Raw genomic sequence first — 17,897 nt, 5'->3', positions numbered from 1 at the left:
GGTCTGGTAAAAAAAAAAAAAAAAAAAAAAAAAAAAAAAAAGATATATATGCTTAGTCTTTGGCCCTTTACTCCTTCAAATGAACTCAGGTACATAAACTGCTTAGTACAAGGTTTGGTATATTGTAGGTTCTCAAAAATGCTACTTTTCCTCTTCTTATCTTTCAAAGTATTTTTATATTTTATCCCATTTGATTCCCATGACAAATTTTGTGTGACTGACAGCAGATATTAGTTCCATTTTACAAATGAGGAAATAGACTGAGCGTTTAAGTCAGGGCTTAGCAAGAGCCAAATAGATATATGCTTTGTGGGCCATACATCTCTGCTGCAACTACCCAACTCTGCCATTGTAGCCCAAAGCAGCTATACCTAATGTATAAACAAACAGCACAGCTGTGTTCCAATAAAGTTTTATTTACAAAAGCAAGAGTGGAGCTGGATTTGACCGGTAGGCAGTACTTTGTAGACTACTGGTTTAAGTGACTTGTTCAAGGTCATATGCCTCAGTATCAGAATTTGCATAGAATCCAGATCTCCTGACTTCCAATCCTTGCTTTACACTATATTATGTTGCCTATATAATTTATTTTGCATTCAATATATGCTACCTTGTTTTACTATTTATTTTTTATGGCTACTTACTGTTTTTTGGTAGTCCAAGAGTCAGCAGCATGACACAAAGTAGGCATTCAATAAAAGTTTGTTGATAAGCATAATCATGTTCCGGTCTAGCTCTATTTTGGTACTTTGAACCTGGCTTACTCTAAAGCAGGCTTCAGGGTTTTTTTGTTTTTAGATTTTTTTTTAAAATAAATTTATTTATTTATTTTTATTTATTGGGTCTTAGTTGCTGTGCACAGGCTTTCTCTAGTTGTGGGGGCTACTCTTCCTTGTGGTGTGCAGGCTTCTCATTGTGGTGGCTTCTCTTGTTGCAGAGCTTGGGCCCTAGCCCCAGTGGTTGTGGCTCACACGCTCTAGAGTGCAGGCTCAGTAGCTGTGGTGCACAGGCTTAGTTGCTCCGCGGCATGTGGGATCTTCCCAGACCAAGGCTCAAACCCGTGTCCCCTGCATTGGCAGGTGGATTCTCAACCACTGCACCACCAGGGAAGTCCAAGGCTTCAGTTTTTGTGTGAGGTCTATTAGCATAATTGATGATACATCTGTGTGTGTGTATGTGCCTCTGTGTTTTAGGGGAGGTAACCAAAGAACCTTATTACACAAGTACCTGGTTAGGACCTACTTTCTTCTGCGCCTTTCCCTACTGTATTCCAGTAGATCCGAACATATGTGAATAACCATAAAATGATATATATGTAGAAGTAACATACGAATAAAATAAAAGGAAAGCTGTTTCCACAATGAGGAAGAAATAAAAAAGGAGTTATTTATACTGTCACTAGGAGACAAATGGGATAGAAGCTGACATAAAAGAGTCTTTGATCCTAAATCCTGCAGGTGTTTCCCAATTCTTGTTTTTTTTTAATTTATATTTTTGTCTGCGTTGGATCTTCGTTGCTGCTCACAGGCTTTCGCTAGTTGAGGCGAGTGGGGACCACTCTTTGATGTGGTGCACGAGCTTCTCATAGTGGTGGCTTCTCTTGTTGCAGAGCACCGGCTCTAGGCGCGGGCTTAGTTGCTCCGCGGCATGTGGGATCTTCCCAGACCAGGGCTCAAACCCGTGTACCCTGCATTAGCAGGCGGATTCTTAACCACTGCGCCACCAGGGAAGCCCTGTATTGATTCTTTCTTCAGTGATTTCACTTTATTTAGTGCAATGTCTGAGAAGGTGATGTTATAGGAATCTGATAGTATGTTCATTTCATTTTTTTTTCCCTTAGTTTTCAGGCAGATGAGGGGGTAAAACTCTTTTCCATCCGGAGAGCAGATCTCAAGGAATTTGTCCTTGGCGAAAACAGGAAGCATGCTCAGGAAGCTTCGCCTATTCTTATTTTCCTTCCAGAAAAAGAAATGGATTATCTATTTAAGGTTTAATCGAATTACAGCAGAGATTGGCACCACATTTTAAATCAACTATAATTCAATTAAAAAAAAAAGATTTAATAGGATTAAGGGGTACGGAATCGGGCTGACCTCTGATGCCGAAGGACGGCGACTCCACGAGAAAGCGAGGAATCCGTTTAGGGCGGAATTTAAGGCAACAAGTATTTTGCTTTGTCAGGTGTTGAGTCCAGGCCCGGGGGTTGGCGGTGGTGGGGGAGGATTGGAGAAACAGCCAACCCCGGCCAGAAGGACGGTTGCCATGGTTTCCACGTAGCTTCATTTCCCTTTCAGCCTCATTGTCTTCGCGCGGCGCTGGAGATCACGCAACTTCCGCTTCCGGTCGGGGCGGGCTTCCAGTCGGCTGGGCGCCGAGCGTTGAGGACCTTGTGCGGGGGAAGGGTAAAGTGAGGCGGGTGTGGCGGGAGGGCGCGGTTCTCGCGATTCCCCCCTTCCAAGCACGGAGAGACCCTGTTCCCGGCTCCCACCCCAAACCGACCTGGGCCGCGGAGCGGTAATTGGGAGGGAGAGGGGACGCCTGCGGCGCGTCCCGGTCTCCCATGATCGGCCAGATAAATCTACGTGGGGACGCCCTGCTACCGTCTGTCTTCTTCCCTATGGTAGGGTTTGTATTGGCAAAGAGATCGGGCGAATCTTGATAACAAGTCGCGTATACTTTCTAGGATATGGGGACTTGCACGTGCCCCAGTCGCGCATGTTCCAGAGCCCGTTGCATTTCCGGGCCCTGAATAAGCTACGTCGTTGTGTATTCTGTTGTGTTTCTCTTTATTAGCTGGTCTCTATGCTTTACCACCCCTTTCTCCGTCATACTTTAGGTCCTGCAGACTGAAGACTTAAATCCAAGGTCATGGCAAAACATCTGAAGTTCATTGCCAGAACTGTGATGGTACAGGAAGGGAATGTGGAAGGTGCATACAGGACTCTAAACAGGTAACTGGTTAGGGACCAGAATCATGCCTAGACCAACTCTTGAGAAGTGCGGTGGTTATTCTCTCACTTCCCCTGTTGTAGGTTGTCTCAAACCAGTGCCAGCCCAGGTGTTCACAGCCTTGAAACTTCTCAGACCCTCAGTTTACTATATTAAAAATGAAATTCTTTCCCAAACCTAACTGTGAGGCTTACTTATCAGCCATCATTCCTTTGATAATGAACCTGAATTCTATCCAAGACTTTAAAAAGAGCCCAAAGGGAAAATCAAATTATAAAATTGCTAGTAAGCGAAAACATTGTACATGATAAATAGAAAGCTGAGTGAGGGATTGGTGTGGGACAAGGCTAATGGAAAAGATGAACTCAGATTTGGGATCTTAGAGAAGCAAGCAAGAGATAGAAAAGTGTTACAGGTTCAGAGAAAGGTTAACAACACAAGCAAAAACAAGATGGAAATGAACTGGCTGGAGTGGAGGAGGTGTATTGAAAGGTTTTGAATGCTAGGGTAAGAGATGTAGAATGACTCTAATAAAAAAACGCCTCACAGTTGTGGTTTCTCAAGAAAATAGTTCCTTAAGCTTCCCTTATCACTAGTTGTAAGGATTTTGACTTTCACTTATCATTTTCTCCCCAGTGAAGCAGAGTTTGGAGAAACAAATGCTTGTTGAGTTGAATTATAAAATAATTATATGAAAGAGATGTTAATATATGAGCTGGTCCTCTGCCTTAAGGCCACTAAGGTGGTAGCTTTATGTCAGAAGTAAGAGAAGCCTAGGGAGATTGAGTTATATTCCTTGGGTTACAATTGTTGAATGGTGGAAAGAAGCATAAATCACAATTTTCTAGTGCAATGTTCTTTGCTCTGTTACTACATTATTGACTAGTTTCGCTGGAAATGGAGAGACCTACGGCAGTCACTCTCCAGTTAAGAATCCTTATTTGATTGGGTTTAAATATAGGTGGGGTTCTTGGGGACTAAGAAGGTAAATGAAAGAGAACCAATTCTTATCCAAGCAAAGAGTTCTAGGTGTGGAGGACTGGATGGCAGAGGACCATAGTAAATGAGGACAAAGGTGCTGTCAGAAGCTATGTAATTGAGAAACAGTTGCAGGCTGAGGATGATTTGTATGTCTTTTAAAAGGATCTGGTCTTGGGTCAGCCTCTTCTTTCAGTGACTGTGCATGCCAATCATATCCTTGGGCAGAAGCTGTTCCCTCTGCATTTTCACTTGCGTTGAAAGTAAAGATAATCAGTTAAGTACAGGGCAGTAAGATAATCCTATTTCATGTTTTTGTATTGCTGCTCATTCCCTCCTCTCCTATTTTAGACCTTTAGGTGGCATGTCTGTGGGACGGTTGAGATGTCTAATGATCTTTCTCTGCCCCTATACTGGGAGCACCAAGTGAATGTCTTTACAGATTCTGAAGTGAATTAGCTAGTGAGATGAAATGCTGAATTTGGGGAAAGGCAGTCTTGTAGATTACCTCACCCTTCTGACCTCTTCCTGTAAGTTTTTTGTTTGTTTGTTTTTTGGTTGTGCAGTGCAGCTTGCAGGATCTTAGTTCCCCGAGGAGGGATCGAACCTGGGCCCCCTGCAGTGCAAGCGCAGAGTCCTAACCACTGGACCGCCAGGGAATCCCAAGTTTTTTTCTGTATGATTTATTTTGGTGGATTTAGATGGGTCTTCTAACTAGGGTGACTGTGATGTTTGTGTTGTTAAGGGATGTCAAAGTAAAACAAATTTCCAGAGGCTCAGCTTTAGCTCCCCTCACCTCTTTTATTCTTAAAGAACAAATAACACAAAAGCAAGAATTTTGTTTTTAGGAAATTAACTACTCTGATGAAGAACCAAAAAATAATTTGTGCAGCATTATTTATTGAACCATTTCTTACAGTTGTATCAAGAAAGTAGCTACAGGGGATTCCCTGGCAGTCCAGTGGTTAGGACTCTGCCCTTCCACTGCAGGGAGCACGATTGGGGGTGGGGAGGTGGGGGCGTGAACTAAGATCCCACATGCTGCGCAGCACGGCCACAAGGCCAAAAAAAGAAAGAAAGAAAGAAAGTAGCTGCAACTTTAATACTTTTGACCAAAGCCAGGCCTAAAAATAGTTTTCTCACATAAATGAGGCAGCATAACTTAGTGGTTTAGAGCACAGAGCCAACTGACTGGTTCAGATCCCTGCTGTGCCATTTATTGGCCTCATAATCTGTGATTAGCTACTTAATATCTCTGCCTCAGTTTCTTCAGTAAAATGGAACTAATAATAGTGCCCACCTCATAGGGTTGATGTGAGGATTAAGTTAGTAATATAAATAAATTGCTTAGGACACTGCTTGGTACATGGTAGGCATTATGTGTTAGCTATTATCATAATTTGGAAGTAACTGTAAGGGAGTTTTTACGCTTTTGGTTTTACTTTGTGGGTGATTTGTTTATTCATTTGTTTTGAGAGATTGACAGTTTGCTTTAACTGTTTTTTCTCTTATGCTCCCTGATTATTAAGTTATGCTCAAGGTGGCCTGGAGGTGAAAAAATGAGAATTTAGCTTTATTTTGTCCTGAGGCTCTAGTTGGCTACTGGTATATTGGAATGACTTTTCCTATACATGCTGGTACTTTCCAACCAAGGCTTCTTCTCTATATGCTAATGCTAATCTCATTTTGAAATAACAGCATTTATTCCGTCTGTATGCACTGCTCCCTCATCCCCCATTTCCACTTAGAAAAATTTAAAACCTGAAAAACAAAATGTTTCTAACTTCCTGCCTAAAGGAGTTGATCATCTCTCTATTGATGCCAAGTCTGCAGAAAGCATAAGGCCAATTCACCTTCTGAGAGAAGACTTTTCTTCTATTTTTTTGCCTGGGATTGTTATTAACCTGGAAACAAATCTCTGTATCTCCGCCTCTTATGAAATCCTAATTTAGCAAATACCTTTTTATTTAAGCAACATGAGGGTTTTGCTTTTCCTGTTTTTTCTTTTCTTTTCTTTTTTTTTTTTTTCATTTTATCTGAAAATCTTTCCTGATCCCAGGTGTGGAGTGGGTATAGGTGAGAAAAAAAGAAATACATGACAGAAGGTGAGGTGTGTTTGGATACCTTCTGTCATCTGGCCTGGCCTAGTACTGTCTTATACCTTCTTGTTCCTAAGAATCTGTTTTCAAATATCTCTAAATTGATTTCTTCCTTCTTTCCTTTCTTCTTCCCTCCTTCCTCCTTTTTGTTAAACAAGAGCCCCATACTTTTAAGATTCTCTTTTTATAGGTGAATTGCAGTTTATGCATACTTTTTCCTGGGTAGAAATGCTCATTTTAGTCAGAAACAGCAGGAAACTGGTCAGTGTAACGCTATGTGGTTTTTGACCCTGCTGCCAATCACCTGGGGGAATCTTTATTTAAAACAAAAAACAAAAACCCTCGTGATGTCAGGGCCCAACCTGAGACTAAATCAATCTCTTGATGGTGGCGTCTGACCAGCAGCATTTTTTACAATGTCTCATGAGATTTTAATATTCAGCTAGGATTTTAATAGTCTTAAGGGTAGAGACCTATGCTTTTTCATTTGTATATTCCTTGCATTTACCAAAGTGTCAGGTGCATAGAAAGCTCTCAATAAATGTCTACTTAATGAATATAAATGTTCCTTTATCTTCTGTCACTCCCTAAGTTTAGTGTTTGTCAAACCTTTCCACTGAAGTATACTTAACAGGAGAGGAGAGTGAAGGAACTATAAGGGGCTCTTCCACCACAAGCAAACATGGAATTTCTTTTTTTAATCTCTCTTTTTTTAATTAAAATTTTAGGTGATTTTTATTTGTTGTCTTTACATTTGTTTTAGGGCTAGCACCCCCACTTCCACTCTAGTTAAAGTTGGTCCTCCAGGCAGATGCATTGAATTTATCTAGAGATTTTTGTCTTTGGATAGTACCCTTGGCATTCTATCAAGTATCCTAGGTAAGAAATGTGGTATTACTTTTTCCTCACTTCAGGGATTAAAACACCGACATAGGAATAGATCTGGGGGGGGGGAAACAATTTACATTGCTGAAAAAGAAAAGAATTTGATCAGAAAGGAGAGGCATGGTTAGGCAGAAAAAAAAAAATGAAGAAATTCTGGTCCCAGACCCTCAGGGCCTGAGGTGTGATGATCTCGTTTTAGGCTTCCTTATGAATTTGGAAAATTCGAACTTTGTGACTAAGGTTATCTAGGAAAACAGTGCAAGAAGTGCATGGTTGGAAGAAGCCAGCTTGGAGCAAGTATTACGGCGGTGATTTTTATAATCTTTGGGGAGGATATGTATTTTGTCAATGTAGATTTATTCTTTAGGAAGCTGCATTTATGTTCCTTTTTATCTTGGAGTGTTAGATACATATCCTTAAATTGTATTTTAGCCTCAGGAGAAAAAAGTGAACAAATATTTTGTTCTTAGAATAGGCAAGGACTTTTAAGCATTCAAATGTGAGCAGGTTGGTTCTGGTGTGTCCCAGCCTTCCTATCTGTCAGTCTGTTTGCATTGGCAGGCAGATTCTTAACCACTGAGCCACCAGAGAAGCCCTTTTTTTTCTTGTATTGAAGTACAGTTACTGTATAATATTGTATAAGTTACAGGTGTACAATATAGTGATTCACAATTTTTTAAAGGTTATACTCCATTTATAGTTATTGTAAAATATTGGCTATATTCCCCATGTTGTACAATATATTCTTGTAGCTTATTTATTTATTTATTTGGCTGCGCCATGCAGCTTTGGGGACCTTAGTTTCCTGATCAGGGATCAAACCCGGGCCCTGGCATTGAAAGTGGTGAGTCCTAACAACTGGACCGCCAGGGAATTCCTCTTGTAACTTATTTTATACCTAATAGTTTGTACTTCTTAATCCTCTACCCCTATATTGCCCCTCCCCTACCCTCTCCCCACTGGTAACCACTAGTTTGTTCTCTATATCTGTGGGTCTGCTTCTTTTTGTTATTTTCACTAGTTTATTGTATTTTTTAGATGCCACATATAAGTGAGATTATACAGTATTTGTCTTTATATGACTTATTTCACTTAAGCATAATGCCTTCCAAGTCCATCCAAACACAGTATTTTCTGACACTTTACTTCTTTTCCTCTGGTTTTCTGTAATGTCCTCTGGCTGCCTTTGCTGTATATCTCTCTTAAATCCCGGGCTTCTCCTCATTTCTCTCAGCTTTCTGATAGTTGGTAGTTTAAAAATAAGTTGCATGTTCTGCGGTCTAATTACAACAATAGGTATGAGAGCAAATGAGAGAAGAGGGAGGTGGTTAAAGCTTTAGCGTGTTTGGAGCACAGATGTAGTCTTACAAAGGAAACAGCCTATGTGTCTGCACAGTGAGACCACCACAAAATGCTTGTTATATAACCAAGGGCCCTCATTGGTGCCCTGGGATGAAGAGATGGAGAGTGGGGGTTATTAGGAAGCCCTGCGTGATTGGCTGGTGCCCAAGTAAAGAAAGGCAAGCACACTGGAAGCATGCCCAGTTGAACCCTTTTATTCCTGGTAGGTGAGCTTCTGGGCCCATTGAGTCCTTCTGGGTACATGTTGATCCTGATGTAGGCTGGCTACACTGACATGTGAGTCTGCCACCCCCAAATTCCCCAGCCCAGGCAGCTCAGCTCCTTTTACGTAGTCTGTTGAACTGGCAGCTGAGTTCTCCTTAAATGTTAGGTTGCCAGGCGCCCAAACTCTGGGTTAATCTGTTTACTCTAAACCCCTTGGTTGACTAGTCCTTGAACTACCTGTGAAAGCAGAAGCATCATTAGTAACACCCTCTCTATTTACTTCATGAGTTCTACAAAACTCTTCCTACATCCTTTATTAGAAATGAGTTGAGTAGATGCCTCTACTTTAGGGATTCTGGAACATTTGAACATAATCTGTGCTTTTTTAGGATACCTAGAAAGTGCAAGGTAAGGAAGGAAATCCTCACCTTGCACCTTGGAATTTATTTGGTTTGTGTTTTGGAACTAGAACCATCCAAGGAACACCATTTAGCAACCCCATCATTATGTTGGGGGCCACCGATCTTTTCACTTTTTTCACCTCCTCTAACATTCCTTTGGTACTTTTTTCTTGTCTTTCTTTTCTGCCTGACCACACAGGCATTTACTTGGTAAGATGATCACTTCTGTTTCAGAACCCTTTTGAAACTCCAGTAGGATACCTGAGTGTGTTTCTAAACTCCTCCTCCTTTTGCTGTTTTCTTTCATACTACTTTAAACTGTCTTTGTCATTCCAGTAGGCTCTTCTTCCTAGGTGAAGTCATATCTAGGGTCTCTGTTCTTTTCATAGTTTCTCCTCAAATCCAGTCTCCTTGCCCTTTTTATATTTCCAGTCTTTCCCTTTCAGGCACTTTTTTTGTTGTTGTTTTTTCTGTTTTTTCTCTAATATACTAGTCTCTAGTCCAAAAAGTGGCCTTCATTTAATAGCAGTAAACAGGGTCTAGACAGAAATAAATACTTAATTGTTTGTATCAATTCCTTTCCCTTTGTGTGCCATGTCTTCTTGGCTTGCATCTTTTTACTCTAATTAAGGAGCCTGGCCCAGCTCTTCCCTCCCTTATTTTTCGCTTTGCCCATGGGCACCGCAATAATTTGTCTTTCAAACCTCAGTGGTTTTTGTTTGAGAAGCAGAGTGCTATTACAGAGCACTGCACTAAAGACCTGAATTCTACTGCTAGCTCCATTTTGTGATCTTGGGCAGGTCAGCCTGTCTAAACTTCAGTTTTCTAATCTGTAAAGAGATGATGGGAACTCCCCTGGTGGTCCAGTGGTAAGATCCTGCATGCCATGTGGTGCGGCCAAAAAAAAAAAGATGATATTACCTGCTTAATCAGGTTCATAGGATAATGATTAGGGTCATGGATATGAAAATGCTATCTAAAGTCTAATGTGCCATTTTAGTAAAGGTAATATTGAGGCCTTCTGAGCTAATATTCCCAAGAACTGTGTCTGTTAGAAAGTAACTTAATCCCTTGAGCTGTGGACATTTGTCAGTCACCAAGAGGATTCATTTTTGTCATACATTTACTGATATTTGCTCTTTTGCCAAGTACTATATTAAATGCAAAAATGAAAGACTTAATCTCTAACCTTAGAAAGCACACAACCCCGTAGGGGAGAATTTAAAAACTAAAAAACCAAACATGGCTAAATATAATACTATCTGATCAGTGCTTTAAAAGTGTACTGTGGCATTGGTTCTCCCTGGACCATTAGCAGCAAAATCATTTGGGAACTTGTTAGAAATGCAGATTCGTGGGCCCCACCCTAAACCTGTGGAATCAGAAACGAGGTAGCACAGCAGTCAGTGTTTTAACAAGTTTTCCAGGTGACTGTTGCATGAGTCTCAAAGTTTGAGAACCACTGTGCGTTGGGAACAGAGAGAAGGAGTGATTAATTTCTCCTGGACCAGTTTACAAATGTCGTTACCCGTTGATCTGGGCCTTTGAAGAATAAATAGCCTTTCATAAAACAAAAAAAGAAAGGAATCATATTCTCAGAGAACATCATGAACAAATGTAAAAAATACATGTGTAGTGTGTTTGGAAAACACCTAGTTCAATATGACTAGACATAGGCTTTTTAGGGCAAGTTATTAAAGATAAAGCTAGAGAGAGAGAGGGTGAAGCTCAATTGTTTAGAACTTTGAGCTTAGACTAGTGGTTCCCAAATTTATCTGCACATTGCAATTACCTAGGGAACTTAACAAACCCTGCCCGTGTCCCTCCCCTCTTGTGACTTAATTGGAATGTTTTAAAGATCCCCAAGTGATTCTAATATGCAAACAAGTTTGGGAACCACTGGCTTATTTTGTTTATTGGGAAAGATTTTTTAACATCAGAGTACACAATCTGATTTATTTTTTATAAATTTATTTATTTATTTATTTTTGGCCGCATTGGGTCTTCGTTGCTGCGTGCAAGCTTTCTCTAGTTGGGGCAAGCGGGGGCTGCTCTTCGTTGCGGTGTGCAGGCTTCTTATTGTAGTGTACCAGGGAAGTCCCACAATCTGATTTATGTTTTAGGACAATAATTGGTGTAGGGAAGGAGAATGGAAATAGGGCAGCCTGTTTACCCTTCACAATTCAAATAAGGTATCCGTTAGAAAGCTTTCATAACCACCTTCTTATCAAGTCCAGATTATATACCTCTCCTGTGTGCTTCCCTTATCTTTGCATCTATCACATTCTATTGTAATTCTTACATAATTGTCTTCTCTACTAGACTGCAAGGGTAGGGAACTATGCCTAAGTTTGTTTTATATCCTCAGCATTTAACACAGTGTCTGGTACAGAGTTGGGATTACATAAATACTTATTGATTAAATGACCAGTTAGATGATTATTTCAGTACAGGTATAAGGACCATAATAAGAGCTGTAGCTACAGGGAAAGGAGAGAAGGAAAAGATCTAAGAACTATTTCAGGTTATAGAATGTATAGGATATTGTAAATGTGAGTGTAGGAAGTAAAGGAGAAGGCCTACTCCAGGAACATGGTGAGATTTTTAGCTTGACTAACTGGTGATGCCATTAGCAGAGAGAGTACAGAGGAGGAAGAATGAATTTTAGGAGGAGATAATAAAATTGGTTTTTGTGGGGTTTAAGGCAATTGGAAACATCAGTCTAGTTCTAAGATAAGATTGGGGCTAGAGATAATGATTTAAGAGTCAACCAGTGTCTGGGTCCGTTCTCAAGTGTGGCTCTACATTAGAATTACCTGAGGGGTGTTTTAAAATATACCCAGTGTATAACCCCACTGGAGACCAATTAAATCAGAATCTCTGAGGAACGGGACCAAGGCATGAATACTTTTTAAAGGCTCTTCAGGAAATGATTGCATTGTGCACAGGGTTGAAGCCCGTGGTAAAGTTTAAGGGAATCATGTAGAACCAAAAAGGAGGTGGTTTACAGTCAGAATCTGGAGGGATACCAACAGTCAAGGGTAAATTAGGAAGAAAGCCAGCAATGGAGACCCTTTTGTGGGCCAAGATACTGAGTCTTTGGTGCCCTACTTTTTTTTGGCTGCGTTGGGTCTTCGTTGCTGCACGCAGGCTTTCTCTAGTTGCAGCGAGTGGGGACTACTCTTTATTGCAGTGTGTGGGCTTCTCATTGCGGTGGCTTCTTGTGGTGGTGGCTTCTCGTTGTGGAGCACGGGCTCTAGGCGCGTGGGTTTCAGTAGTTGCAGCATGTGGGCTCAGTAGTTGTGGCATGTGGGTCCTACAGAGCACAGGCTTCAGTAGTTGTGGCACACGGGGCTTAGTTGCTCTGTGGTATGTGGGATCTTCCTGGACCAAAGATTGAACCTATGTCCCCTGCATTGGCAGATAGATTCTTAACCACTGTGCCACCAGGGAAGTCCCCTGGTGCCCTGCTTTTCTATTGTACAACTCTAGTGTTGGATCCACATGACTTCTGGGCATGACTGTGTTTTCAACAGAACCTGAACTATCTACTCCTCCCACTTCTGGGAGTTGGCAGCAATTCCCTTGCCTCCCATCTCCCTGCCACTAAAACCTAGACAAACTGATCTTACAAATCAGCAGGAGCCTAGGAGAGGATCCCAAAGGATAGTGGTTCCCATGTCTATTCACATTTGTAATGTACCCAAAGCTCAAATCTTTTCAAGTACATGTTCAATCTATTATTGTTATCTTGGGCTTTTGGTATAACATACCAGCAATAAATAGGGTTTCCCACTGAGCGGAAGTAGCTGGTAGTTTCTTATTTTTATTTCCTTCTGCTGTCCCCCTTGCAGTTATAATTAAGCCATGTCTCAACTTCTCTACCTCCAATTGTGTTTTTGACTTACTTTTTACATGTAATGAAAGGAAAGGGTAGGCAGGAATGGGGTCATGTAAACAGTGCCAGGATGGAGGGCAGTAGCAGCAGGTGCCTCCAGACCTCCTCAGGACCAACTGATGATGAGTTGAGAGGGAGAGACAAGTTGCAGATTGGAGCCAGAGCTCTCAGGAGCCCAGGGATAAGGTAGGTTATAGAATAAACCCCCATGTCCTCTTGGCTCAGTGAGAACAAAGGGGCTAGTTTGAGTTAAGCGTGTTATGAATCCAAGAGAAACTGTGTTGTAAGGAATTAGGTGGGCAGGAAAAAACAAATTGAACTAAATTAAGATTAATAAAATACGGTTTCTGTCTTCAGGGATTGTTAGTCTAGTGAGGGAGACATTTGTATAAATAACTAACAGAATGGCAAAATGAAATAATCTCTAAATAGGTATACAACAAAATTATTTTCTCTAAGAAGATGAGAAAGCTTTTGTGGAGAGATGGCATCTGGATTTAGCATCAAAAAGATGTGGAAAATCTCAGAAGTTTGGCAGCTAGGGGTTGGGGATGGCATTCTAGGCTGAAGAAGCAGTGTGAGTAAAGACTTGGTGTTAATGTGTGTTCAGAGAGTAGTCAGTAAAGTAGTGTGGTTGGAGCATGGGGTACATGGAAAAATCATGGTTGAGGCTTTTATTTTAATGCTCCCATTTGTATCACTGTTGTGATAAGGGCCTCTTCTTTCCCTGTATTAAGTGGGCCCAGATATTTCTCAGACTTACAGACTTCAGCTGCATCAGCTCTTAAACACAGTGGGGGTGGAACTACATTCTCCTCTAAGGACCACGTAGGAATCACCCCTAGTTATTTTTTCCTATTGCAAATGACTTACCCATTTGAAAATTCTGAAATGGCCCCTTGGTTGAGACTCACTGCCATAGGGAGCCACTGTTCTTTTGGATCTGTGCCATATCCCTCAGGTGTGTTGTGGTAGAAAAAAAAAAAAAAAAGGTTGAGAACATGACCATGACTATAAACTCCCCAAGAACAAGGACTGTATAATTAATTGCCTTTTTATTTCCCCACATATTACTGTTTGGTGCCTGACCTCTGTATGTTGGCAGTTAATGCTGTATTGTCACTATTTCACACCATTTTTACAGACACCAGTTATTTGGTCAATTGACTTCTGATCATTGTGAAACTGGAAAAGAACAATAAGGAGCCTAAGCCTCTAACTTCATTGCCTGTCTTTATACAGAATCCTTACCATGGATGGGCTCATTGAGGACATAAAGCGACGGCGATACTACGAGAAGCCTTGCCGCCGGCGACAGAGGGAAAGCTATGAAACCTGCCGGCGAATCTACAACATGGAAATGGCTCGCAAGATCAACTTCTTGATGCGAAAGAATCGGGCGGATCCGTGGCAGGGCTGCTGAGGCCTGTGGATAGGAGGCCCCATGTGAAAATCCTTATCCAGCTGTCTCCACCTCTCTTCTTTCTCCCACCCCATTTTCTCTTACCTTTCTTACAATAAACTCACATATATGCAAGAAGGCCTGCATATATAGAAGCAATCCCACTAGTCAGCAATAGACACTTTCCTGTATTAAGTCAAAGAGAAACCGAGTCCAGAAGTAGTCTGGGAGTAGAATGGTGGTTGCCAAGGGCTGGTGTTGGGAGGAGGGGAATGGGAAATTATTGTCTAATGAGAGCAGAGTTTCAGTTTGGGAAGATGAAAAAGTTCTGGAGGTGGATAGTGGTGATACTTGCACAACAACGTGAATGTACTTAATGCCACTGAACTGTACACTTAAATGATTAAAATGTTAAATTTTATGTTTTGTATATTTTACTGTAATTTTTAAAAAATATTTATTTATTTATTTGGCTGCGCCAGGTCTTAGCTGCAGCACACAGGATCTTCGTTGCCGCCTGCGTGATCTTTAATTGTAGCATGAGGGATCTAGTTCCCTGACCAGGGATCGAATCTGGGCCCCCTACATTGGGAGCATGGAGCCTTAGCTGCTGGACCACCAGGGAAGTCCCTATATTTTACTGTAATTTTTTAAAATGTAGTCTGAAGTGGGAAATTTTTTTAAATGTAGTCTGAAGTGGGAAATTTTTTAAAATGTCGTGGAGTATATCTACCATGTCTAATTTTTATGAAACCCAAAGCAAGATCTTATTATTGGAAAACGATCTATTCCTCTTTACTGAACCGCCTTCCAACTATTAGGTAAAAGGAAGAGGAAACATGTATATATTTGGAATAAATTCTACTTCTGAAACACCCATCAACCAGGGTAGAGAGCTGGAACCCTTCCCCAAAGGAATCCTTAAGACAGTCTAACATTCACCCCTGTTTTGTCTTTCCTGTGGTTTTCCTAAAGGAGGCTAGTGGAGGGTTGGTGGAAAAGAAAGCAGTAGATGGATGGTAGGAAAGAGAGAATGGGGGAGTGTTAAGAGAAAGAAGGGCACAAAGCCAGAAATACCTACAGCAGTGGTTCTCAAAGTGTGATCTTCAGATCAGTAGCATCACCTGAGAAATTGCTAGAAATGGAAAATTTGGGACCCTACTTTAGACCTTCTGAATTGGAAATTGAGGTTGAAGCCCGGCAATCTAGTTTAACAAGCCCTGCAGGTGATTCTGATGCAGGCTAAAATTGGAGAACCATTGCCCTATAGTACTCAAAAGAGATTCCAGGTGGAGATCCCAACTACCACCCCTGCCCTCCTCAACAGGCACTCCTGGGCATGGGACTCTTGACAGCTGGGGCATCTGACCACTGTGGGAAGACCAGCTGCTCTGCTTCCTCTCCTGCTGTGTTTCCTCTGATCTTGGTCCCCTAACAGCCATGCCTGCTAGTATAAGGAGAGTTGGTGCCAACCCCTGTAGGAGAATGCAGAGGGTAGGTGGAAGTGGCTAGCCCACCTCTCCTCACCCTGAGTGGAGCCCACTCAGCATAGTGTTAAAAAAGGAAGTAAACAATGTATAACTGATTCACTTTGTTATAAAGCAGAAAATAACATACCATTGTAAAGCAATTATACTCCAATAAAGATGTTAAAAAAAAGTAAACAGAGCCAACTGCCAAGCCTCCTATCTCTCCAGATTACTAGTGTTCAAATATTGCCCCCTTGTGGTACAGTAGCGTGGCTTCAGATTTCTTCTGGTCTTAATTCTGTCTTCAGTGTCTTTTTCTCTCTTTCACAATAACCATACTTACTGATTAAACAGCAGATATGATGGAACCAGTGTTCCTTGTGTCTCAGGGCTTGATTGTCTTTCTTCCACTCATCAGGAATAAGGCCCATGGTGAATAAAGCATATTATTGGGCACTACATAGAAACAGCTTATAAATAGAAGATCTGGTCCTTGTCCTCTAGAAACTTACATTGTGGTTTGAGAAATTCTATATACAGACTGTCTTCAACTCTGTTACTTTTGTACAACCTCATTTTAATAAGTTAACAAATTAGACACTGATACTTCTGAATCACCTTTCAATCTCTGAATTTGGTCTTCAGTACATTACTTTTGAATGATTTTGAGCCACAGCATGTTATCACCTGTTGCCGATTGCTGTTGCCAAAGAATAAAGACCTGGCTTCTGCCAAAATGGCAGGATATGTTTGTGATAGCAGAACTAGGTCTGTTACTTGGCAGCATTTCTCCCTGTTAAGTGGCAGCTTTTCTCTGAGGCTAAAGTTGCTTCTGTCGTCTCTCCAAAATACTAAGGGGTGGCTAAGCTCTGGAATTTGTCTCTGAAATTATCCCCGGCTTGTCCTAATCTCCAGTCCTGACCACTGTCCATGTGCCCTGGAGCAGTGAACAATGATGGGTTGTAGCAGGTAGCCAGTAGAAAAGGCCTCGTGTGTGAGAAGCGGGTAGCCGACTTGGTGAGGTCCCAATCAGCTTGTGCTGTCATGGAAGGAAGAAAGACCTTCCATTCCCTGCTCTGGGAAGCTAGAGGATACCTCATGGTCATTTAATGAGTGGGGATTGCCCTAATCTTTTTATTCCTGCATCACCTTCGGGAGAGGGGTGCTTTAGTATTTACACAGTTATAGGGTGATAGATACAATACCTCCTACCTTGATCTTAGGCACCTATGACATCTCTTAGATGTCCACTGGATTACCTCTGTCAGGCATGTTTAGTACTCTGGAAACAGGTACCCCTTTAAAATTGGACTCTGTTGAGTAACTTTGACATTGTACTTTTAAAGTTTTCAGAAGTGCACTAAGTACAAAATAAGTTTGCCTATATGTTAACTGAAAATACTAAGGAATAACTACTCACTGTATACAGTAAGTCCTCTACATACAAACCTTCAAGTTGCAAACTTTCAAAGATGTGAATGTGCGTGCCAGCCCCTGCGTGCCAGCTGTTGTACTGTACTACTGTACTTCTCAAGGTACTATACTGTAAGGTTAAAAATGTTTTATTTTTTGTGTTTGTGTACACATTATTTGTGTGAAAAGTATTATAAACCTATCACAGTACAGTACTATATAGCTGATTGTGTTAGTTGGGTACCTAGGCTAACTTTGTTGGACTTACAAACGTGCTTTTGGAACAGAACTCGTTCATATGTAGGCGACTATTACTTCAGACTGTATTAAGTGTAGGTAGTTGAAGGAAAAGGAAAGGATTGGAGCTTCTAGTATGTTCCAGCTACCTTATATGCATAGTTTTTTACATAGTCAGAAAGATCTAGATTCAGGGGCTTCCCTGGTGGTCCAATCGTTAAGACTCCTCACTCGGGCTTCCCTGGTGGCACAGTGGTTAAGAATCTGCCTGCCGATGCAGGGGACATGGGTGCGAGCCCTTGTCTGGGAAGATCCCACATGCCGCGGAGCAACTAAGCCCGTGTGCCACAGCTACTGAGCCTGCGTGCCACAACTACTGAAGCCCGAGCTCCGCAATGAGAGGCCACGCAATGAGAAGCCTGCGCACCGCAACGGAACAGTAGCCCCTATTTGCTGCAAATGGAGAAGGCCCTCGACAGCAACGAAGATCCAACGCAGCCAAAAATAAAAATAAATAAATTTATTAAAACAAACAAAAACTCCTCACTCCCAGTGCAGGGGGCCCGGGTTCGCTCCCTGGTCAGGGAACTTGATCCTGCC

General features: G+C 41.6%; 1 protein-coding gene across 2 annotated transcripts; it reads left to right on the top strand.

The window, feature by feature from the left end:
* Nucleotides 1-2,326: 2,326 nt before the first annotated feature.
* Nucleotides 2,327-14,337, top strand: MRPS21 (mitochondrial ribosomal protein S21). Of its 2 annotated transcripts, none has more exons than XM_024765829.1 (3): nucleotides 2,327-2,402; nucleotides 2,837-2,951; nucleotides 14,019-14,337. In XM_024765829.1, exons 2-3 carry the CDS (start codon nucleotides 2,869-2,871, stop codon nucleotides 14,197-14,199), a joined length of 264 nt encoding a protein of 87 aa, XP_024621597.1. In that variant the 5' UTR covers nucleotides 2,327-2,402; nucleotides 2,837-2,868; the 3' UTR covers nucleotides 14,200-14,337. The 2 variants fall into 2 exon arrangements, with proteins under 2 accessions (XP_024621597.1, XP_024621598.1); XM_024765830.1 differs by lacking the exon at nucleotides 2,327-2,402 and adding an exon at nucleotides 2,413-2,620.
* The last annotated feature ends 3,560 nt before the right edge of the window (nucleotides 14,338-17,897 follow it).

Source organism: Neophocaena asiaeorientalis, unplaced genomic scaffold (assembly GCF_003031525.2).
Source record: "Neophocaena asiaeorientalis asiaeorientalis breed wild unplaced genomic scaffold, Neophocaena_asiaeorientalis_V1.1 scaffold474, whole genome shotgun sequence".
NCBI classification, from domain to species: domain Eukaryota; kingdom Metazoa; phylum Chordata; class Mammalia; order Artiodactyla; family Phocoenidae; genus Neophocaena; species Neophocaena asiaeorientalis.
This window is presented reverse-complemented; position numbering and strand designations above follow the sequence as displayed.